This window comes from Halichoerus grypus, chromosome 5, assembly GCF_964656455.1.
Source record: "Halichoerus grypus chromosome 5, mHalGry1.hap1.1, whole genome shotgun sequence".
NCBI classification, from domain to species: Eukaryota; Metazoa; Chordata; class Mammalia; order Carnivora; family Phocidae; genus Halichoerus; species Halichoerus grypus.
The window spans coordinates 146228763-146254142 of record NC_135716.1 but is presented as its reverse complement, the minus strand read 5'-3'; the positions used below and the strand labels follow the sequence as shown (position 1 = coordinate 146254142).

Below are 25380 nucleotides of genomic sequence, written 5' to 3'. Positions count from 1 at the left end.
AGGAACTGGTCCATAAAAAAAATAACCCAGCACATCTGCCACCAGAAATCAAATTAACTCTTCAAAATTACAAAACCAATGATTTAATTGGAAAGATGCGATTCTTTAAAAAGTAATTAAGCAACAACACTATTGGGCCAAAGAATGCTAGTAGGCTGTAAAGGACAGTGAGGGGTAATTGTTTCCTCTGCCATGTTCCAAAGTGCATTTCATGTAAACATATTGCTTTTATAAACAAAAACTTCAAACCTTGCATTAAAAAAAATTCAATGTTTACATTTTTTAAAAACTGTGGTAAAATACACATAAAATTTACCATCTTAACCATTTTTTTTTTTTAAGATTTTATTTATTTGAGAGGGAGAGGGAGCAGCAGACTCCCTGCCAAGCAGATAGCCCAATGTGGGGCTTGATCCCAGGACCCCAAGATCACGACCTGAGCCAAAGGCAGACGCTTAACCAACTGAGCCACCCAGGCGCCCCCATTTAATCATTTTTAAAGGCACAGTTCAATAAAGAACTTTCCTATTTTTGTGCAAGTAATTTCCAGAACTTCTTCATCTTGCAAAATTCAAACTCTGTACCCATTAAACATAAACCCCCTTTTTCCCTTCCCCTAGCCTGTGGCAACCACCATTCTGCTTTGAGTTTAGACACCTCACATAATTGAAATCACACAGTATGTCTTTTTGTGATGTCTGTTTCACTTAGCGTGTCTTTTAGGTTCATCCATGTTGTAGCATGTGTCAGATTTTCCTTCCTCTTAAGGCTGAGTGATATTCCATTGTATGTATACACATTTTGTTTATCCACTCACCTAGACATTTGGGTTGCTTCTGCCTTTTGGCAATTGTGAATGCTGCTATGAACATAGGTATACTCAGAAATGGAACTGCTAGATCCTACGGTCATTCTAGGTTTAATTTTTTGAGGAACTGCTATATTGTTTTCTGTAGTGGCTAAACCATTTTACATTCCCACCAACAATGTATAGGGATTCTAATTTCTCCACATCCTTGCCAATGCTTGGACTGGCAGCCAATGCTTGGATAAAACAGCCACCCTGACAGGTGTGAGATAATTATCTCATGTTTTTGATTTGCATTTCCCTAATTATTAGTGATGCTGAGCATCTTTTCATATGCTTGTTGGCCTACAGAGTTTATATTAAACAAAACAAAAGCTACTTCACATTTAAAAAATAAACTCACTTTTTAAAACTTCTTGTCCGCTTCTGGGAAAGTCCCTCTCCTCTATCAACTTGAGAAGCTGGCAGGCTGTGCTTACAAACCTTCATCCACACAGCAAGCCTTCCTTCTAAGACAGCTGCAAAACTGGAAGCCCAGAAACAGTAGGTGGTGACAGATCAGACCTGTTATTGCAGGAAAACGACAAGCTCGCCCCCTAGTGACAAGTTAGAAAGATAATAAAAAGAGCAAATGTTTATTTTAAAAAAGCACAACCACCATGTAGAACATAATGTCTACCTTACCCAGAATCTGGAGAGAAACCAATAACACAAACTACTAATCGATCAAAATAGTTTATTCACAGGGACAGTTAAAAAGGTTCAGTTCCAAGGGACAAAATGTGTCACAATATCCTTGCTTACAAATCCCTAGCTGAAGTTGCCTTGGGAATAATGTGCTCCTTAAGCATGGTGAGCAATGCCAGGGGAGTGGACTGGGGATGCTGTCAACTGCGAATGCCTCCACTAAAGGCAGGCTTACATTTCATCATCTTTGGCAACCCTTACATATAACGACCTTTAATTTTATGTTGTACGTCCCTCCCAATCTCTGTGAATTTATTGAAGATCTGATTCTAAAGGCAAAAAGGAAACCCACACCAATGATTACATAAGTCAGAGGGTGGCAGTTGTGACTATTTGACTTGTTCTTAGCTCCTTAAGCCCTCTATTATGTAAATCAAGATACTTTCTGATTTTCAAGCCCTCCCAACTAAAATAATAATAACAACAACAACATCTGATTCCTTCAGGCACTATGGCTGCTGATTTTTCCAACTTCCTGCTCTGTCTCCCCTCCGTACCCCCCACAATCTCTATGGCTCCCTAGTTTGCTGTTTTTCACTGAGCTATAAGACTTTGAGAACAAAAATCCCGTATGTGCGTGCCTTCACAGAACACAACAGATAAAAAGAACACTGACTGAAATAAACATTTTAGGCTACAACCCAGTAGGTGACACTCTGGGTCAATGGGTCTATGTAACCGGAGCTACTGACATTAAGTCCCAAGTCTTCCTGCCCCAGCAGGTTGACCTTTAAGGGCTACATAAGACATAGGAGGTGCCAGCCTCAAGTTGTTTGTTGCTTAGGAATATGGACCACACTACCCAAATGTCAAAGGCTGGACATTTTTCTGCTGTTCTTTGTGCAGCTGCCGGGCCCGATTTTTTAGTACCTCGGCCTTCGCCTCGTCTTTATCTACGCCATCCCCCAGCCTGTACATGCGGCTGGCATTGGCACAGGCCCAGATGTGGCCCAAATCACAGGCTTTCATTGAATATTTACATGCCAGGCCCATGTCCTTGGGAAAGCCAGGGGCACCCTGCAGGAACATGGCACTGAGATTGAAGCAGCTGGAGGCATAGCTGCCTTCGCAGGCCCTTGTGTAGTAGTCTCTAGCCTTCTCCAGGTCAGGCTGGCCGTCCTCATTGACCTGTCCATCATGTGCCAGGAGACCAACGTTGTGACACGCCTCCACAGACTTCTTTCCGGGCCTCTCACACGCCATCAGAAAGCAGCTGGAGGCAGCCTTCAGGTCCTGGGTCAGTCCACCTGGGAGGAAGGAAAGGGAAGAAAAAAATAAACCCAAGCCAGGGCAGAACCTGAACGTCTCAGGCCAATGTTAGAGAATAATTCCTGAATAAAGTTCATATATTTTGATCTAAGGCAGCACAAAAGGAAGGTGGCCTGGTATGAGGCACAAACCTTCCAGCTTTTAAGCCTTGGAATCTTTTCTTCAAGTGATATCTTGTGAGATAGGCCACCCCTAAAGGAGCTGAAAAGTGGGGATTATAATAATAGCTACCTCATGGGGTTACAACAAGAACTTGTGATCTTATCAGCACTTCGTTCAATGTTCATTAATTTAAATGTATAATGAATACATATTATTTGCCAAGCACTGTGCTAGGTTCTGGACAATAAAGAGACACTGTCCCTAACTTTGTGGATCTTAAGTCTAATGAAACAGATATTTAACAACCACACAACTAAATTTTTTATTTTAAGTGTGACAAACATGTGGAAGAAAAGTACAGGATGTTATGAGAATGTATCAGGACTCTGACCTAGACCTGGGGATAAGGTCAAGAAAAGCCTCCCCGAAGAAGTGACATTTGAGCTATAATATAACGGGAAAAAAGAAGGAAAAAAATACGGGGTGAGGGTTGTTTAGGCAGCAGGAATAGGATACAAAGAGAAAAGGAGCTCATACGGCTAGAACCCAGAAATCACTAGGGAAAACAGGCTGTAGAGACAGGCAGGGGTCAGATCATGCAGGATCCTGTACTTATCCTAGGAGCAATGGGAAGCTGCTAACAGGTGATTTTAAACAAAGGTGGTGACAGGGCTTAATCCCCATGTATGATTGATGTGAAATGTTGGGGCTCAGGAGCAAATGGTCAAGAAAGAATTTTTGAGGCATCTTCAGTGCAAAAAGGGTGGTTTTATTAAAGCACAGGGGCAGGACCCGTGGGCAGAAAGACCTGCACTGGGGTTGTGAGGAGTGACTGATTATATACTTTCAAGTTGGGAGGGGGTTAGGGATGGTGTAAGTCTCTAAGGAATTTGGAAGCAAGGTTTCCAAGACCTTGAGGGGCTAGCTGTTGTTAGAAAGTGTCATTTACTATCTAGTAAAACCTTAAGTCATGAGACCCTTCAGATGTATATCAATGGGCCATATGCTTGGAGGATGATCTCTAACATGTATCTTGGGGAGTGGGGTAGAGATAAAGGATTGCTAACATATATCTTGGGGGGTGGGGTAGAGATAAAGGATTACTAACAATTCAATTACTTCAACTTAGGAAGACAGCACAGCACAGTGGTTAACAGAAGCCTGGGCCCTATAGCCAGAAAACCTAGGCTCCAGTCCTGGCTCCATTTCTTGTTGGCTGTGTGACCTTAGGCAAGTTACTTAACTTGTACAAGCTTCTGTTTTCCTCATCTGTAAAATAAGGATAACAGTATCTATACTTCGTATGTCAGAAGCTTAAATGTGTTTTTACAAAGAACCTGGCACATAATAAGTGCTCAGGAAATATTATGGTTTTTTTTAATGCCCTAAAAGTTTACATTATTTACATTCTATTTGGTATCCCTAATTAGCCCAATAGTCATTCTAAATGGATTCTGCTCATCTCTGGTCTTTTCATTAGATATTCTTCCTTCCCGAATTACTTCTTCTTCTTCTTCTTTTTTTAAGATTTTATTTATTTATTTGACAGAGAGAGAGAGAGCGCACAAGCACAGGGGGAGCAGGAGAGGGAGAAGCAGGGAGCCCAATGCCCGCTGGATCCCAGAACTCTGGGATCATGCCCTGAGCTGAAGGCAGACGCTTAACAGACAGCCACCCAGGTGCCCCCTGAATTACCTTTTGATTAACCTCTTTATTGGCTATCAAATAGAGTTTTCCAGAAAAGCTCAGAGATTCTATATCCCCTGAGTTCTTTCAGTTTTGAGAGTGTATTCGTGCCACCTTTATAATTAAATAGAATATAGTTAAGGTCTTGTTTTTATATCTAGCCTGACAATCTACGCCTTTTACTGGAGTGTTTACTTACATTTAATGCAATTACTGATATAGCTGGATTTAAGTCTACAATCTGCTTTCTTTCCCATTTGTCCCAAATGCTTTTTGCTTTTTCTCCTTTCTTGCATTCTTTTGAATTGTGTATTTCTTTTTTTTTTTAAGATTTTATTTTTTTAAGTAATCTCTACACCTAATGTGGGGCTCAAACCAACAACCCCGAGATCAAGAGTTGCACGCTCCACCGAATGAGCCAGCCAGGTGCCCCAAATTGTGTATTTCTAATAGTCCATGTCATTCTCATCATTGGCTTTTTAGTTATACCTCCCTTTTCAGTGACTTATCTAGTGAATATATAACATTAACTTATCACAATCTACCATGAATTAATATTATACCACCTCACATATAATGTAAGTACCTTACAATATACTTTCATTCACTTACCACATTTCTAACCCTTGTATTAATTGCCGTCAGGTTTTACTACTACATATACTACTTTTTCATTTTACTTCTATATATAAGCCTCACAAACACTGCTATTATTTTTGCTTTCGACAGTCTTTTAGAGACAGTAAGAAATGAAGAAAAAGTCTTTTATTTACACACATATTCTAGTGTGCTTTATTCTTTTGTATGGATCCGAGTTTCCATCTGTTACCATTTCCCTTCGACCCAAACAACTTTAACATTTCTTGTAGCGTAGCTCTGCTAATGACTCATTTCCAGAGCTTTTGTCTATCTGAAAATGAATTTATTTCATCTTCATTTTTAAAGATATTTTTGCTAAAGTCGAATTCAAGCTTGACAGTTTTTTCTTTCAGCCCTTAAAAGATGTTGTTCTTTTTCTTCTGGCTTATGTTGCTTCCGACGAGAAGTCATGGGTTGTTCTCACCACTGTTCCTTTCAGTGTCTTTCTCAGATTGCTTTTAAGATTTTCTCTTTACCTTTGGTTTTCACCAAATTGGTAATGATGTCTCTAGGTGTAATTTTCATTGATTATTCTGCTTGGTCACTGAGCTTCATGGATCTGTAGATTGATACTTTTCATCAAATTTAGAAATTTTTCTGCTGTTATTTCTTCAAATATTTCCCCCCCCAAGTCTCTTCTCTTTCTGGGACTCCAATACACATATGTTAGAATGATGAATACTGAACCCCACGGGTTGAGGCTCTGTTCTTTTTTTTCCTTAGCACTTTATTTTAGATAATATCTATAATCCTATTTTCAAGTTCACCAATCTTTCAAATTTACTTTCTGAAATATCTATTTTGCTGTTAAGCCTGCCCAGTAAATTTCAATTTCAAATATTATGTTTCTCAATTACAGGATTTTTAAAAAAATTGTATTTGTTTTGTTTTGAAGATTTTATTTATTTGCGAGACAGAGAGCATGAGAGGGAGGAGGGTCAGAGGGAGAAGCAGACTCCCTGCTGAGCAGGGAGCCCAATGTGGGACTCGATCCCAGGACTCCAGGATCATGACCTGAGCCAAAGGCAGTCGCTTAACCAACTGAGCCACCCAGGCGCCCATAAATTGTATTTGACAGAGAGTGCGTGCTCACACGCATAAGCAGGGGGAATGACAGAGGGAGAGGGAGAAGCAGACTCCCCACTGAGCAGGGAGCCTAACATGGGGCTCGACCCTAACACCCTGGGATCATGACCTGAGCTGAAGGCAGACACTTAACTGACTGAGCCACCCAGGCGCCCCCTCATTTATAGGATTTCATTTGGTTCTTTTTAAGTGTCAATTTCGCTAATGTGATTTCCCATCTGTTCACTTATTATGCCCATCTTTTATTTAAACCCTTAAAAATATTTATTATACCTGTTTTAACAAAAATATTTATTTATTTATTTATTTATTTATTTATTTATTTGAGAGAGAGAGAGAGTGGGCACATGCCTGTGCATACGCATAGGGTGAGGAGCAGAAAGAGAGGGACAAACAGAATTCACACTGAGCGTGGAGCCCGACACAAGGCTCAATCCCATGACCCTGAGATCACGACCTGAGCCAAAACCAAGAGTTGGCTCAACCAACTGAGCCACCCAGGTGCCCCTTATTATACCTGTTTTAAAATATTTAACTGTTAATTCCAACATCTCTGTCATATCTAGGACTGCTTTTTTTGTTGTTGTTTAGCAATTTCTTACTTTATGCGAAACACTGTAAATGATACTTTGTTCAGTCTGAATTTTGTTGTATTCCTTTGAAGATTGTTGAATTTTGTTCTGGCAGGTAGCTAACTCACTGGTGAATCAAGCCAAAATGTCTTTGGGACTTGTTTTTTTTTTTTTTAAAAGAGAGAGATAGCAAGAGAGGGAGAGGAGAGGGAGAAGCAGGCTCCCTGCTCAGCAGTGAGCCCCATGTGGGGCTCAATCCCAGGACTCTGAGATCATGACCCGAGCCAAAGGCAGACGCTTAACCAACTGAATCACCCAGGCGCCCTTGGGACTTGTTTTTAAGTTTTGTTAGAGCAAATCTAAAATAATCTTACTACTAAGGCATGGCCTTTTTGGAGTCTTAGTTGAATGTCTGTGATGTTCTATGTCTCTCCACTCTGGCTGATTGGAATTCAAACCACTCCGATCACTGTGAAACATATGGAATCTCTTCTCAGTTCACAGCTCCCCAGTAGCTTTCCACTACAAGGTCTCTCAGTCTCCCTCTATGCATGTGCAGCTTAACTTTAGGCCAAAGACAAGAGCATCCCTATATGGATTTCTGGAGCACCTCCCTCTCCATCTGCCTTGCCCCCCACCCAGCTCATGTTCGCTCTCTCTCTCTCTCAAATAAATAAAATCTGGAAGGAAGGAAGGGAGGAAGAAAGGAAGGAGCTACACAGAGAAGGTGCTTAACCAACTGAGCCACCTAGGTGCCCCCTAAGTTTCTCAGTTTCACCTAGTTTCTTAGTAGCCTGAAAGATATCTGAAAAGATGTTCAGAATAACCACAGTATCTTCCACAGTTAAGAGGTTTATCAGTGGTTATAGTATACCACAATGAACAGGGTTTATAATCTATTCAACCAGTCCACCAGTTGTATAGTTGGTCACAGCCCATACAGCTTCCTTTTGTGTCTTTTTTTTTTTTTTTAAGATTTTATTTATTTATTTTATTTTAGAGAGAGAGAGAGCGAGTAAGTGGAGGGGGAGAGGAAGAGAATCCCAAGCGGACTCCAGGCTAAGCATGGAGCCCCACGTGGGGCTCAATCTCATGACCCTGATCTCACGACCTGAGCCAAAATCAAGAGTCAGATGCTTGGGCGCCTGGGTGGCTCTGTTGTTAAGTGTCTGCCTTCGGCTCAGGTCATGATCCCAGAGTCCTGGGACCGAGTCCCGCATCGGGCTCCCTGCTCCGCGGGAAGCCTGCTTCTCTCTCTCCCACTCCCCCTGCTTGTGTTCCCTCTTTTCGCTGTGTCTCTCTCTGTCAAATAAATAAATAAAATCTTAAAAAAAAAAAAAAAGAGTCAGATGCTTAACCGACTGAGCCACCTGGGCGCCCCTTCCTTTTGTGTCTTAAAGTCCTCCTTAGAATGCCAATGAGGAATGGGACTAATCCTTGATTCACAACTTACCACATCTGATCCTGGCAGCCAGATGTCATGTTTTACATTTTCCACGTTGCTTCCTTCTGAGTATTAGTTTTGGGGCTCATTGCAGGCTGGGAAAGATGGCAAGTGCTCCCACATCTATTACAACATGAGTCTGTTCATCTGTCCCAGTGACAATACTTCCTATGGCTCTTAGCACAGAAGTCACAATGAGCAATTCAGGAACTCTTCGAAGCTTCACCAGTTGGGGCACAACTCCTCTTTTCACAACCATTTCAATCTGTTCATTTGGACAATCAGTATGGTAAGAAATGGTCCAGCAGGTATCTGCTAATACTTCTGGATCACTGCAATAAAGGAGATGAACTAAAGTGGGAAGAATTTGCTCAACAGCATCTACAGGAGCGTAGGATCCTTGTTGGAACAAAAATCTGAAGGTGTCCAGATAAGTTTATCTAAGTAACCACATGCTAAAGATGACATACCAGGAACTGCAAGAAGGACCAACAGTGGATCAAATGCACCATATTTGATAACCAAGTCTCAGAAAACTTAACTATTTCGTGTAATGTTTCCTAGAGCTCATACAGCTTATTCACTGATGTGAGCATGGGAAGTTGTCAATGGAGAAATGAATGCTGGGATAGCACCTCTATCTACCACAGCCTTGGTCTGTTCTGATATCCCAGAAGCTATGTTAGTGAGGGCTCAAGCAGATTCAATTGAATGGGACTATGAACATTTCTGTCCAAAAAGGACACAAATTTTAGAATCAAACCAGCCCATATTATGTTGTCTATGTGGGCTGCTTTTCCACAGAAAGCAGTTTCTTAGCAGCTTGAGTAACCTGGAGGTGGCTTTCCAAATTGTTGCTATTTATGCCTTTGACAATGTTATCAACAGACCAACTTACACTGCCCTGGTTGTTGTGGTTTTCCTGCAGTGGAGAAGTAGCATTATCAAGAAATGAGCTTACATTTCTCCTTTCAGCATCGAGTCTTCCTCCTTAGCTTTCCTCAGGTTTCACATTAATTTCTACTTGGCACCACCTCATTTTTATACCGTCTTTCCCCTTGTTCTTGAATCTGTTAAGATGGGCAGTGGGTGAACTGCACTGTTGTTGGCAGACTTGGTTACAACACAAAGGGAGAAAGGCCAGCTCAGGCTTCCACAGAAAGTATAGGCTGTGGGTCGGCCGCCCTCAAACACATCCCCAAGACAGTGTCCACGGTTTATATTCTTTTTAAAAAAATTTTTAAAGATTTTACTTATTTATTTGACAGACAGAGAGAGAGAGATCACAAGTAGGCAGAAAGGCAGGCAGAGGGAGAGGGAGAAGCAGGCTCCCTGCCGAGCAGGGAGCCCGATGCAGGGCTCAATCCCAGGACGCTGAGATCATGACCTGAGCCGAAGGCAGACACTCAACCAACTGAGCCACCCAGGTGCCCCTTTGGTTTATATTCTTAAAAGTTCATTTAGATGCCTTATGGAAAGAGATTTAGGGACTTGCATTAATCTCCTAACTGTAATCCAAGTAGGAGAGGAGGGTGGTAAGAATGGTAGGAGCAAAGGGAGAGAGACAGGACAGATTTGAGACATTTTGGAGATAAAATGGCCATGAGTTACTAGTAGAGAGAGGTACCACTTGCTAAGGGTATCTCTTGGAAGGTAACAGGGGCATAATAAACTGGGGGGAGAAGAAAACAATTAAGAATTCCATATTTGGTTTGTTAAATTTGAGATGCCTATGAGAACTCCAAGTAGGAATGTCTAATAAACAATCAGCTACATGTGGTCTGAAGTATACAAGAATGGTCTAGATTAAAGATTATCTGCATTATCATTAACTTATCTGAGCCTTCATCTCTGCCTCTAAATTCCACTTTTTAGAAGAGCAAATTGAGGACTCTTTTTTTTTCTTTGAGAGAGAGAGAGAGTGCGCGTGCGCAGCGGGGAGAGGTACAGAGGGAGAGAGAGAATCCCAAGCAGGCCCCATGCCCAGCACGGAGCCCGACACGAGGCTTGATCCCACAACCCCGAGATCATGATCTAAGCCGAAACCAAGAGTCAGATACACAATCGACTGAGCCACCAGACGCCCCCAAATTGAGGACTCTTAAACAGAAGGGAAACAAAAATCATCCATTGTTACCACCACCTAGAGACCATCACTACTTCATTTTTGGTGTATTTCCTCTTAGCACTATGTAGTTTGGTCTTGCTTTTTTGTTTTAAGTAATCTCTACACACAACATGGGGCTCAAACTCACGACCCCAAGATCAAGCATCCCATGCTCTACTGACTGAGCTAGCCAGGTGCCCCAATTTGGTCTTGTTTTCACATGTCACGAGCCTCCTTCACTCCCCATTAGAAACCCTTCTTAATATCTGTTTTACTGGCTGCATAATATCTCCTCAAAGAGATGTGTGTTAAGAGTTAACTTCTAGGGGCACCTGGGTGGCTCAGTCGGTTAAGCCGCTGCCTTTGGCTCAGGTCATGATCCCAGGGTCCTGGGATCGAGCCCTGCGTCGGGCTCCCTGCTCAGCGGGGAGCCTGCTTCTCCCTCTCCCTCTGCCTACTTGTTCTCTCTCTCTCTCTCTGTCAAATAAATAAATAAAATCTTAAAAAAAAAAAAAAAAAAGAGTTAACTTCTACTTCTTTTCATACGACATTTAGATTGCTTCACAAAAATAGTTCAGAGCTAAATTCATATATGAAAACATGTGGCCAAAGCATTCCTTAGGTGTGCACACTCTAAGTATATAATCCAAAGTAGGTTCTGCAGCAACCAGTACGGTCAGACCTGTTCACATTGATAGAATGTTTTACAATTTTTTTTAATATTTTATTTATTTTTTTATTTTTTTTGAGAGAGAGGGAGAGAACACAACCATGGGGGAGGAGCAAAGGGAGAGGAAGAAGCAAACTCCTCGCTGAGCACAGAGCCCGACCCCGAGCATGACTTTAGCCAAAGTCAGATGCTTAACCGATTGAGCCACCCAGGTGCCCCAGAACATTTTACAATTTAAGAAAGCAGTCACATCTGGGGCGCCTGGGTGGCTCAGTTGGTTAAGCGTCTGCCTTGGGCTCAGGTCATGATCCCGGAGTCCCGGGATCGAGTCCCACATTGGGCTCCCTGCTCAGCAGGGAGTCTGCTTCTCCCTCTGATCCTATCCCCTCTTGTGCTCTCTCTCTCACTCTCTCTCTCAAATAAATAAAATAAAATCGTTAAAAAAAAGAAAAAAAAAGAAAGCAGTCACATCTGTTCTCGTTTCATGTTCAGAAAAATCCTATGAAGAAAGTATGAGCGGGCCGTATTACTCTAATTTTGTCAACACAGAATTTGTGGCTCAGGGAAGGAAAATGTCTTGCTTGATGCTGCACTAAAAGTGGGTTCTTTGGCCTCCTACGCTTTCCCTTGCCCCAAGCGATCCTTGGTAAAGGAGAGTTATTAACCAGTCTGTGTCAAGAAAGGACACTGGGTATTTTTTTTTTTTAGGAAAAAAGGGCAAAAAGACTGGAAAATTCTTTGGCTCAGAACTAGACAAGGGGAAGTCAACAGTTTTGGCATTTATTTACTTACTTATTTACTTATAAAAGATTTTTAAATCCCACAACCCCGAGATCATCACCTAAGCCAAAACCAAGAGTTGGACACCTAACCGACTGAGCCACCAGGTAGTAAAGAGAAACCTAAGCAGACTCCACGATGAGCATGACGCCTGACATGGGGCTTGATCCTGCAACCCAGGAGATCACAACCTGAAACCAAGAGTCAGAACCTTAACCAAACGCACCACCCAGGTGCCCCTTATTTTTTTAAAGATGTATTTATTTATTTGAGGGAGAGAATGCATGTGAGTGGGGGCGAGGGGCAGAGGGAGAAGGAGAGAGAATCTCAAGCAGACTCCCCATTGAGCATGGAGCCTGATGTGGGGCTCGATCTCATGACCCTGAGATCATGACTTGGCCAAAATCAAGAGTCAGAGGCTTAACCGACTGAGCCACCCAGGTGCCCCAACAGTTTTGGCTTTTAGACATGGCAGGGTCCAAGGTCTGCTAAACAGCAATACGAAAGGGCTTGAGTAGCAAAGATCAGCTAACAGGATCTTCTTTGATGACTTTGGTTTGAACACCCAGAGAAATTTATTTAAGAATGTCAGTTTAACAGGATTAAGTATTGATTTCTAAACACTCTGTGTTCTTTCATCCTCAAATACCTTCTCTCTGCCTGAGACAACTCTATTCTACCTCCACCAAACAAACTCCACTCTGTCCTTCAAGTCCCAGTTTCAATGCTGCCTCCTCTGTGCAACACCCTCTACATCAGCACTGAACCCCCACAGTACTTTACACGTCTCTCTGAAGATGCTTATCAAGCTCTCCCAGGTGTAACAGGTATTAGTGTCCTTCTTCTCTGCTATGGTCCATATCTAATTCATTGTTTCACTGAAGATAGCAGAAGTGTGCTCAATAAAGGAACATTTAAGAGGGGGAAAAAAGTCTCAATGTACAATCATTAATCACATAGATTTGTCGAATAAGAGAAAATAATTTCAGAGCCACTTTTGTTTTCCCTATTTCAATAAGGAACTCAAAGTTCTTGTGAAAACTATAGTAAAATATGGTATAAACATTACTTTAAAACAGATGGGGTGGGGGCCTGGCTGGTTCAGTCAATAGAGCATGCGACTTGATCTCAGGGTTGTGAGTTTGAGCCCCAAACTGGTGTGGAGATTACTTTAAAAAAAAAAAAGGTATAAAAACAAAAAGAACCCAAAACTTTACCAAGACACAAATCCAGAGACTAAATAGCTAGGAACATTTTTGGTTTTGCATGCTGTATCATATAGGTGAGTTCACACCATATACAAATCTGTATTTGGCTTTCTTCACTGAAGAAATATATATATATATATACACACACATATATATCATATTTCATAAGTCTTTCATCACATCAACAAGATGCTCTAGGAACGTTATTTTTTTCATGGGCTAAATAACATTCCATACAATGGAGGTAACATTATTTAACTTAGCTGCTACTGTTGGCACACAGGTTTTGGTTTTTTTTTAAATCATTAATATAATGCAGTTATATATTACTTGTAAATTGTAAGTTAATGAAAATAAAATTTTGCTAGATAAATAATACCGGGGTATCTTTTCACATTAAGTTTTTTTTTTTTTTAAGATTTTATTTATTTATTTGAGAGAGAGAGAGCACACGGGAGCGGGCAGAGGGAGAGGGAGGAGCAGACTCCCTGCTGAGCAGGGAGCCCAACAGAGGGCGATCCCAGGACCCTGGGATCATAACCTGAGCCATAAGGCAGACACTTACCCGACTGATCCACCCAGGCGCCCCTTTGTGGTGTTTTTAAAATATGCCCATAAAAAATAATAATAATAAAATAAAAAAATAAAATATGCCCATAAATTCTTTGATAGTCCTTCCTTCAAGAAGTAGGATGTTAGTTCTCTATTAGTGTGGGCTGGACTGACTGACTCACTTCTAATGAACAGAATGTGATGGAAATGAAAAACTTGTGACTTCCAGGGGTAGGTCATAAAGGACACTGTGGATTCCATCATGCTCTCTCTTTTGGATAACTCACTATGGAGGAAACCAGATGCCATGCCATAATGACACACAAGCAGCCCATGGAGAGATCCCTGTCACCAGGAACTGAGGTCTCCTGATAACAGCTGGAAAGGCCTTTCCTAACAAGCCAACAATCTTAGAATTGGAATCTCCAGCTCCAGTCAAGCCTTCAAATGACTACAGCCCTAGCTCCCTGGTTAATGTCTTAACTGCAACCTCATTAGAGACCCTGAGGCATACAGCTAAGCCAATCCCAAATTCCTGACCTATGGCAACTATGTGAAATAATAAGTTTGTTGGAATAATTTATTTAGCAATAGATAAACACGACTCACTACTCCAGTGATAATTGCAATTAGGGCATGAGGCGAAAAGATAAGATGGTAGAGAATTAATTATTGGTCCCTTGCTCTGTGCCAGGCACATGCTGATGCCTTTACCTGCATTATCTTATTTAATCCTCACACCAACCCTATGAAGCAAGTACTATTTTTCTCCATTTTACAGGTGATATAACTAAGGCAGAGTTAAAGTGACTGGCTCAAGATCCCACTACTTGCTAAAAGCATTCCCCAAGGTCTGCCAGACTTGAAAGGCTATGTTCTTCCCCCACCCACCCTGCTGAACGCTCTCCAAATCTTCCTACCATGTGCTTCCCCAAGGTCTTTGAGGACCCTTCTGTGAAGAGGGCACAGCATGAGGCTCAGGATGTGAGGCCAGCATGACTATCAATAAGAATGACCAAAGAAAGCGGAGGCCTCCTTACCTTTCCCAGTCACATAATAGGCCCCCAGTTTGTAGCAGCTATCGCTGTGTTTGTTCTCTTCACAGTTGAACTTCAACACCTTGGCAGCCTCCTCAAAATTCTTCTGGATCCCTTCCAAATAGTCCACTAGCCGATAGCATCCTGTGAGGAAAAGGCAAGAGCTGTTCTTCATGTTTGGGGCTGCTGCACAGCAGTGGGGAAGGCTGAGGTGGAGCGGGCCAAAATGTCTTTTATTTAGGACCAGCTTCTGTCCTGAGGGGTGGCAAGGTGACCTCACCACAAAGAATGCAGGTGGTGTTCAGCCATTCCTACAAACGGCATCGTCTGCCCTTATCCAGGGACTAAGCAATATACAGGCTGGAGAGACCAAGGCCGCTGTACTGGCCCCACCACTCACCAGCCATCCTGGGGGAGCCCTTCTGCTCCCTGTCACCCAGGGTCAAAGACTCACTGACTTCCACGATTGAAACTTTGCTACCTTTGGAACTTCCCAGGAAGTTCAGCAATAAAACCCTGGAAACCAAAAGGGTCTATGGGCTAGTCTTTGTAGTAGCAAGAAAGGGGTGCCTCCACAACTATACACCTCAGCCAGGCTGGGAACGAGAAGCCCAATGACAGAGTAGAAATAGTAGCTACTAAAGGAGTTGAAAATAAGACTCTCTTTGGCAGTCTCTAGTCCCAGTGAGCCTCTTCTTAACATCTCTCCCCTCTGTCTTTGTCCCTTCTTCTTCATCCCAAATGACACTCATCTTATTCATTTTCATTCAACAAATATTTGCACATTTATGTGTAACCATGTACCAAACACTGTTCTAGATGCTGGGAATATAGTCACTTGCCCTCCTAAAAATTACATTCTAGAGGAGGGGAAAAAAAATAAGTAAATAGGTGAGCAAGATGCATTTATTTTTTATTTTTATTTTTTTAAGATTTTATTTATTTATTTGAGAGAGAGAGAATGAGAGAGAGAGCACAAGAGGGGGGAGAGTCAGAGGGAGAAGCAGACTCCCCGCTAAGCAGGGAGCCCGATGTGGGACTCGATCCCGGGACTCCAGGATCATGACCTGAGCTGAAGGCAGTCGCTTAACCAACTGAGCCACCCAGGCACCCATGCATTTATTTTTTTAAGATGCATTTAAACAGTAATAAATTGTTATATGATTGAAATAAAACAGGATAGGATAGTTTGTTATGCATGTTGGGGGAATAGTTACCATAAACCGGGCAGGGAGGGCCTAGTAAGGACTGTGATGTCCAAGCTGAAATGTGAATAACAAGAATGAACTAGCTATTTTTTTTTTTAAGATTTTATTTATTTATTTGACAGAGAGAGACACAGAGAGAGAGGGAACACAGCAGGGGGGACTAGGTGAAGGAGAAGCAGGCTTCCCAAGGAGCAGGGAGCCCGATGCAGGGCTCGATCCCAGGTCGCTGGGATCATGACGTGAGCTGAAGGCAGACGCTTCACGACTGAGCCACCCAGGCGCCCCTGAACTAGCTATTTAAAGACAATGAAATGGAATGGGGTAGAAAGTCCCAGGTACAAGAAACAATAGACAAAAATACCCAAAAGAGGGAATAAGCTTGGTACAAATAAGGTATAACGTAGCTGGATCGAGGAGAAAAGGGGTAGGAAATGAGGAGAGAAAGGCAGGGGCCAGATCACAGGGCATTGTGGAACACAGGAAGGACTTAGGATTTTATTCCACGTCAATGGCAAACCACTAGAGGGTTTTAAGAAGGACAGTGATATGATTCAATTTGCATTTTTATTTATTTATTGTTTATTTTTTTTAAAAAGATTTTATTTATTTATTTATTTGACAGAGAGAGAGAGAGAGAGCGCGCGCTCGAGAGAGCAGAAGCAGGGGGAGTGGCAGAGGGAGAGGGAGAAGCAGCCTCCCCGCGGAGCAGGGAGGCGGATGCAGCGCAGGGCTCGATCCCGGGACCCTGGGATCATGAGCTCTGCGGAAGGCAGACACTTAACCAACTGAGCCACCCAGGCGCCCCCAATTTGCATTTTTAAAAGGTTACTCCAGTGTATATGTTTGTACATGCCTGGATGGATACGGAAGAACAAAATACATGAAGGGGTACACGCTAGCATTGATAACAACAAACGTGTTGTTTTGTTATTTAAAAATCTAATAGGATAGCATTTAATAGAACAAAATGAAAATTTAATTACAGTTTGAGGGTAGAGAACAGATTTTAAGGGAGTGAGCATGCAGAGTCAGGTTAGGCGGCTATTTCAGTAATCCTGGTGAGAGATCATGATGACTTCAAAGGACAGTAGCTATAGTAACGATACTCTCCTTCTGAAGTGCTGCAGCCAGTCCTTTTACGCCCACCCTCCCCCACTCCACTGCTCCCTATACTACTCTCCCGCGTACATTACCATGAACTCTCTCCTCAAAAACATGTATGGCTCTCCACTGCCTACAGAATAAAGTCTAAATGCCTTACCCTGGCATTCAAGGCCTGACACACCGTGGCCCAGACTCCCTCTTCAATCGTATTTCTAACTATAGCCTCACTTCAATCTTCCACAAGACAGCATTCTCTTCTCCCACACTGTCCTCCATTTAATCAACGCTTGCCTGCTCCTCCTGACCTCCCCCAGAAGTCTTCCCCAACTATCCTGCTCCTCAGTGACTCCAACTCTTCTTACGACACCGGCGAGCCCTCAGAGAACCACCCTGGGTTCTTGTTAAGCCATTATACAGCAGAGCAACTCTGGCTAGTTGGTTAGCTTCAAGAAATAGCTTTACCATATTCTGGAAACCAGACTGCAAGCTATAAGAAGACTGGGCCAGTGTCATTTTTTTTTCCCTTTTATAAAAATAAAGTAGGAAGAAGAAAACCACCCAAAGGTACTGGCTGCTCTGGGTGACCACTGACACACTCAAGTCAACTCAACGTTCCCAGAACACAAGGGGCACATTCATGCCTCAGGGCCTTTTCACTAGCTGTTACCTCTGCCTAGCATAGATCTCCCTTACCTTCCTCAAGGCTTTGTTCAAATGCCACTTTCTCAATGACTCCCTCTGACCACTTAATTTAAAACTGCCCTCAACTCCCCATACCTGTCAGTCCTTTTTCCCATTGCACTGACTTTCTAACATACGATTTCATTTATTTCCTTACGTTTATTGTCCAACTCCCTCCACTAGAATGTAAGCTCCAGAAGAACAGGGAATGGTATCTGTTCACTGATGTATCCCCACCCCTCTCTCCCAACACCCAAGCACATCTCCTCGTACCCGCCCCGGCCTCCAGGCTCGGTCCCGCCGAGGATACCCCAGCTGCGAGGCCCGCAAGTCCTGGAGGAACCCAACCCGTTCCCCCCCAAAACACACAAGGTCGTCAGTGTCCCACCGCGTTCCCACGAGTCCCCGGCCGGAGACCCCTTCCAGACCTCCTTCAGCGGTCGCTCGTGACCCGTGCGGCCCCCACCCTTCCCCCATGCGTCCCCACGTGTCCCCAGGCTGCGCTGGCAGCGCTCACCGTCCGGGTCCTTCTCGCGGTAGCACTGGTAGTTGCACTCCACCTCCATGTTCTCCAGAAAGGACTTCACTTGCTCCTCGTCCTGGAAATCCACCACACCCGCCATGGCCCCTGCTCGCCCAGCCGAGGTTAGCCCGCGGCTCAGCACACCCGCCCTGCGCTCACGTGAGCCAGCGGAGGGGCGGGGCCCCGGAGGGGCGTGCCGCCGAGGGCGGCGCGCTCACCCGCTATTCCGGAAGCGGGAGCACCGCGAACCTAAATCCTGGAGCTGTCGAAGCTTCAAGCTGTTAAAAACCTTGCTACGCTCATTCGTTTCCTAAAACCGGTGACAGTCTTTCTGCAGCACTTTTTCTGTGCCAGCTTTGTGCCCTTCATGATTTTCTGCCTGCACAGTGATCTCTAAGTGCCTACTGTGTGCCTCACCAAGTGCTTGGTTCCAGTAATACAATTGGGAAATACGGTCCCTGCCTTTAAAGAGCTTGCAGTTTAGTAGGAAGACATTTGTTTATTCATTCAGCAAGCATTCTGAGCATCTACTATGTCAGTATAGCTGCACAAACCAATATTCATAAGTCTATTCTAGTGCAATGAGAAGTCTGGTTCATCTGTATGTTCCTCCCAGACCTATTTCCCCATCCCCCCGCCCCCAAGCTGAATGACCTAAGAAATGAATGGCTGTGGGAGATGATGACTGGAACACAGGAGCTACAGAGGTTGTAGTAATAATTCTGTTATAATAGTGAATGCTTAAACAGTGTTGAAAACTTTGTTCCAGATTCCATTCTAAGAGATTCATACAGAGTCTTATTTAATTCTCACTATGACCCTCATTGTGACACTATGGGGTAGGTATTCTTATTATACCCATTCTGCAGATGAGGAAACTGGGCTACAGAGAAGTTAAGTAACTTGTCAAGGTCACACAGGAAGTGAGAGAGTAATTGTGCGATAAATATCTTTTTTTAAATAAAAGAATGCATGTGGTACAAGAGGAACATGTAAAGGAGATGGAGGAGGGAAGCTTTGCTTGGTTTTTGCTTTGTTCTCTTGCACAGAATCATCAGTTCCATAAAGCCTAGACCAAAAGCTCTCCAAAGACAGTCAGATCAGATCCTGCTCATTTTTGAGTTCTAGCCAACCCTAATCTAGAGTCCTCAGTGGTACTCAGTCCATGATTTACCTTCACCTATAGCAATGCTTCCCCAATGACTCCACTATTAACCTATCCTTAAAGGCATTGGAGAGTCGACCACTTCCAACCCTTCCTTATAGGGGGGCAGCTTACTGCAACTTTGAAGTCCCAATTTTACTTTAAAAATTCATGTGATTTCACATTCAGTTCCATAGTAATATATCTTTCATAGGAAAACACAAGATTGCTTTCTCCCCAAGCCTTTTGGTAAAATTGACATTTCAAGAGATATGCCACATTTTCGTGTGGTTTCTCATACCCCTGATCACCTTGGGAGACCCCTCCGTACACATACCCCTGGAAGGAAGCCCTGACCTTTGATTTTGAGCCCACCTGCCTTAGGCTGGCCTTCAAGGCCCTGTACAATCTGATTCTAACTTCATATCATGCCTCTCTTCCCCCATACCCCACCCAACCTTCTGATCTCTGAATAGGTCACGGGTTTGTGTCCCTGTTTACTGCTGCTCTTAAGGCCTGAACCCCCCTTCTCTGCCCAAATCAGAGATTCTCTCCTCTGTAGAGTCTTCCCAGGTGCAATAACCACACACCTCCAAAGTAGATTTAAATGTTCCCACTTCAGGGGTCCCTGGGTGGCTCAGTCAGTTAAGCATCCGACTCTTGATTTAGGCTCAGGTCATGATCTCTCAGGGTCATGAGATGGAGCAGCAGGTGGGGTTCCATGCTCAGCCGGAGTCTGCTTGAGATTCTCTCTCTCCCTCCGCCCCTCCCCCCTCCCTCTCTGAAATGAATAAATAAATCTTTAAGTGCTCCCACTTCAGTGTTCCACACTACTTGGTTTATTCTGGTATAATATAGTAGGAAAGGACTGGCTTTGGAGTACAGACAGATCTTAATCAGAATCCATGTCCCTCCCATGTTTACTAAATTGTGACCTTGAACCAATCACATTTATGAGCTTGATTCCTCTTCTGTAAATGAAAATCCCTTGTGGCTGTCAGTAGGACTAAAAGTTCATGTATGCAGTGTGCTTAGTGGAGTCTGGCTCAGAGTCATTCCTGTTCCAGAAATGTTTCTTGTCATGCCCATAATGGCATGAAAGTCTGTGTCCCCCATGACACTGTGAGCTCTATGTCCCTTTTGCCAGTCACAGGGTCAAGAATAGAGCAAAGCTTGGTGAAAGTGATGTAGATAGCTAAGGTCAGGGACAGGCTACAAATTATACTTTTCCCATAATCATTTTTGCTGAGTTGAACTACATTAAAATGAGCCCACCTGAGCAGTAGGGGGTGATAGAGAGTTAGGGAAAAGATGGAAGATAGGCTGAGCCAAGTATGAAATCACATACTTAAAAGGACATTTAATGTCATCAAAAAAGCAGCCAGCTTCTTTTTTTAGTCCTGTCCTTATCTCTGTAGATTTATTCCCCCTTATTCTTATAAATGTCCACATTTACTTTTTATTTATTTTTTTTTTTTAATTTTTTTTTAAAGATTTTATTTATTTGCGAGAGAGAGAACGAGAGACAGAGAGCATGAGAGGGAGTGAGAGGGAGGAGGGTCAGAGGGAGAAGCAGACTCCCTGCCGAGCAGGGAGCCCGATGTGGGACTCGATCCCGGGACTCCAGGATCATGACCTGAGCCGAAGGCAGTTGCTTAACCAACTGAGCCACCCAGGCGCCCTCCACATTTACTTTTTAAACTTACTTAATTATTCAAGTAATACATGAATACATGCTTATTGTGAATTAATCTCATGTTTTTCACCTAATACTCCTTTTCGTTAAGCATGATATGGCTTGTAGACACTGTTTAGACTGTTGCAGAGAAATCAAAGGTCAGAGAAGTTAAATGATTTACTCTAAAACACATAGTGAGAGGAGGCGCCTGGGTGGCTCAGTTGGTTAAGCGACTGCCTCAGCTCAGGTCATGATCCCAGGGTCCTGGGATCAGAGCTCCACATCGGGCTCCCTGCTCAACGGGAAGCCTGCTTCTCCCTCTCACACTCCCCCTGCTTGTGTTCCCTCTCTCGCTGTCTCTCTGTCAAATAAATAAACAAAATTCTCTAAAAACAACAACAACAACAACACATAGTGAGAGGACCAGGAGGGGAAACCGGCCCCCTTAGAATCCTAGAGTTCACAATAACCATCCCAGATCCTGGAGGGAAGAATTGAAGAACATTATGGCACTCAACTCCTGACTCCAGACTTAGAGTCAACTATTATTAATTGACCACTAATTATGAGTTTAGTACTTTAGGTTCATTATCTCATTTATTCTTCATTCATTCAACAAACATTCCCTGGATGCTTAAAAATGGCTAGGGCTTAAGGGATGCCGAATTGAAAAATGCAAGATTTCAACAAGAACATGCAACTCTTGGAAGAGGAAAAGCACTGGTCAATAAACATATGATGAGATACTCCTCCTAACGATCAAAGGAAGGCAAACTAAAAACAGTGTGATATCATTTTTCATCTCTTAGACCAACAAAGACTGGCATCCTGTTTTTGAAAGAAGGCTGAGAAATTGGCTTTCCAATATATTATTGGTGGGAATGTAAATTGATGCCTCCTCTTTGGAGAGCAATTTGGTAATATTTATTAACATTTAAACGTGTTATTATGTATTTTGGGGGGTGGGAGAAAAATTTGCAAACCTATCCCAAAATGGACTTGTATCCTGAACATATAGAGAATTCCTACAACTCAACAATAAGAAGACAATGTTTTAAAAAATGGGCAAAATATTTGAGTAGACGTTTCACCAAAGACATATGGATGGGCAACAAGCACACAAAAGACACCCAGCATGTGGAAATGCAAATAAAAATCCACACTGAGATATCACTACACAACTACTAGAATGGCTATAATCAACAAGACAAATAATACTGTGTGTTGATGAGAATATTAAAAAGCTGGAACCCTTCTATACATTTCTGATTGGAATTCAAAATGCTGTAGCCACTTCATATTTTTATTTGTTTGCTTGCTTGCATTTTATTTTATTGTGGTAAGCACACTTAACATGAGAGCCACCCTCTTAACAAATTTTTAAGTGTACAATATGTTATTGTCAACTGTAGGTACAATATATAGTGTTGTACAACAGATTTCTAGAGTTTATTAATCTTGCTTAACTGAAACTATATGCCCTTGATTAGTAATTCCCCATTTCCCCTTATCCCTAGCTCCTGGCAACCAGCATTCCACAATTTGAGTCTAAGAATTTGACTGTTTTAGATAACTCATAGAAGTACTTGTCCATTATGTAGTACTTGTCTTTCTGTGACTGTCTCATTTCACTTAGGATAATGTCCTCAAGTTGTTGCTGTTGGTTTGTTTTTGTTTTTGTTTTTTTAAGTAGGCTCCACGCTGGGCCCCAACGCAGGGCTTGAATTCAGGACGCTGAGATCAAGACCTGAGATGAGATCAAGAGGGACGCTTAACCAACTGAGGCACCCAGGTGCCCCTGTCCTCAAGTTTTATCCATGTTGTAGCATATTGCAGAATTTCCTTCTTTTTAAAGTCTGGATAGTATTCCAGTTGTGTATGTCTTCTACATTTTGTTTATCTGTTCACCTGTCAAAGGCATTTAGGTTGTTTCCACATCTTGGTTACTGTGCATAGTGCTGCAACAAGCATGAGGATGCTAATATCTCTTCAAGATGTTGATTTCAATTCTTTTGGATAAATAGCCAGAAGTGGGATTGCTGGATCATATGGTAATTCTATTTTTAATTTTTGGAGGAACCTCCAAACTGTTTTCCATAGTGGCTGCACCATTTTGCATTCCTGTCAACAGTGTACAAGAGTTCCAATTTCTTTTTTTTTTTTTTTTAGTTTTAATTTAAATTCCAGTTGGTTAACACACATTGTAATATTAGTTTCAGGTGTACAATTTAGTGATTCAACCCTTCCTTATATTATCGGGTGCTCATCACAAGTGCACTCCTTAATCTCCATCCCTATTTAACCCATCCCCTCTCCCATCTCTCCCCTGGTAACCATCAGTTTGTTCTCTGTAGTTAAGAGTCTCTTTCTTGGTTTGCCCCTCTCTCTCTCTTTTTTTAAGGGTCCCAATTTCTCCATATCCTCGACAATACTTCTTGCCTTGTTTTTTGATAATAGCCATCCTGACAGGTGTAAGGCAATATCTCATTGTGGTTCTGATTTGCATTTTCCTGATGTTTAGTATTTTGAGCATCTTTTCATATACCTGTCAGCCATTTGTACATCTTTGGAGAAATGTCCACTTGAATCCCTAACTCATTTTTTTTTAAGATTTTATTTATTTATTTGAGGGAGAGCAAAAGCAAGAGAGATCACAGAGGCAGAGGCAGAGGGAGAAGCAGATTCGCTGCTGAGCGGTGGGCCCGATGCAGGGCTGGATGCGGGGCTGGATGCTGGGCTCGATCCCAAGACCCTGAGATCATGACCTGAGCTGAAGGCAGACGCTTAACTGACTGAGCCACCCAGGCGCCCCCTCCCTAACTCATTTTTTAATCGGGCTATTAGTTTCTTGCTATTGAGTTGTAGGAGTTTCCCATATATCCTGGTGTTTAACCCCTTATCAAGTATCTGGTTTGCAAACATTCCCTCCCATTCCATAGGTCACCTTTTCATTCTGTTGATTATTTTCTTTGTAGTGCAGATACTTTTTATTTTTTAATTTAAGTAATTTCTATGCCCAATGTAGGGCTCGAACTCACAACCCTGAGATCAAGAGACTGAGCCAGCCAAGCGCCCCAGTGCAGACAATTTTTAGTTTGATGTAATCCCACGTTTATTTTTGTTTTTGTTGCCTGTGCTTTTGGTGTCATTAAAATGGCCTTATGTTTTTGACCTAGAAGTTCAACTTCCAAGAATATATCCTACAGAAATTCTTACACAAATAAATAAATATTTGCTGCAGGTTTTCTTGTTGTTGCTGCTGTTGTTACAATAGAAATAACAAATATCCAAGAATAGGGGATTTGAATGCAATGTAGACATTAAAAAGAACATTGAAAGATGTTCAAATGCATTGTTAAGTGAAAAACAAAACACCCTATAGTATAACAAGTTTTTGTTTTAAAAATAACCTTTTGTATGTTCATAGAAAAAAAAAAACCCGAGGGAAAATACCATGAACTTTAATAGTTAACTATGAGCTGGAAAGGAGGAAGGGAATAGTGTTTGTACACTATTGTGTACACAGGGAACTTCCAGTGTTTGTATTCAATCTTTATTTTTATAATGATATACTACTTTTGTAAGCAAACAAAATAATAAAAGCATTTTTTAAAGACTTGATGTGTCTTCTAGACATAGTCACAGTCCTATGGGTCATTTCGGGATAAGTACACTAATATATCCATTTTATAAACGAGGTTCAGCGAAGTAGAGCAATTTCTTCAAGGTCACACAGCCCACCAAGACTTCCCCAAAGATTAGGCATCCTTGAGCTGACAGAATCCCCACCCCCCACCCTGGGCAGAAAGACCCGGCCAATCACATTTGCTTTGAGGTCACTTTGAAGGCCTGGGGATAGGTCCTCATTAGTCCATGCTGAGCCAGTTGTCCTCCGCGGCCTGTGTGGCTGCGGGAGGCAGGAGGCTGGGGACGATTAGACTCTCCCCCGGTTACCCTGGGGCACCAATTCTCTGTCCTCTGCTGGTCCCCTGTGGACCCTTAGCATTGGTGGGTTAGTCGTGCAGGCGTTTTGCCCTTCCTGCTGTGGCCGGTCAATCCCCCACGCCCAGCCCCTGCAGAACCAACAGCACTCCCTGCGGGGATTCCTCCCACCGAAATCAAGAAGAAGCCGTGACAGGTGCCAGCCCTGCTCAGACTCCCGTTCCAGCCACGGTGATTGCGTATCACCTAGTCCTCGCCTGACCTGCCTGGCCTTGAGCTAGCACAATGAGATCAGAAATAGGATTCAAGGCGCGCCTGGACGTCAGTCAGTTAAGTGTCTGCCTTCAGCTGAGGTCATGATTCCAGGGTCCTGGAATCGAGTCCTGCATCCGG

General features: G+C 42.8%; 1 protein-coding gene and 1 pseudogene across 1 annotated transcript; both read right to left on the bottom strand.

Annotated features, from left to right (window-relative positions):
* Window positions 1-1527: 1527 nt before the first annotated feature.
* COA7 (cytochrome c oxidase assembly factor 7) lies at window positions 1528-18392 on the bottom strand. The gene is made up of 3 exons (XM_036101407.2): window positions 18218-18392; window positions 14711-14851; window positions 1528-2802 (listed from the first exon to the last, which is right to left on the bottom strand). Exons 1-3 carry the CDS (start codon window positions 18321-18323, stop codon window positions 2354-2356), a joined length of 696 nt encoding a protein of 231 aa, XP_035957300.1. The 5' UTR covers window positions 18324-18392; the 3' UTR covers window positions 1528-2353.
* Window positions 7014-11011, bottom strand: LOC144381687 (uncharacterized; annotated as a pseudogene).
* Window positions 18393-25380: the final 6988 nt, after the last annotated feature.

Excerpts from the sequence above, each read along its gene's own strand:
- COA7 (XM_036101407.2), bottom strand. The coding sequence starts at position 18,323 with ATGGCGGGTGTGGTGGATTTCCAGGACGAGGAGCAAGTGAAGTCCTTT. Across the intron at positions 14,852-18,217 it reads CCGCGAGAAGGACCCGGACG|GATGCTATCGGCTAGTGGAC; the intron begins GTGAGCGCTGCC and ends TTTTCCTCACAG. Across the intron at positions 2,803-14,710 it reads CTATTATGTGACTGGGAAAG|GTGGACTGACCCAGGACCTG; the intron begins GTAAGGAGGCCT and ends CCTTCCTCCCAG.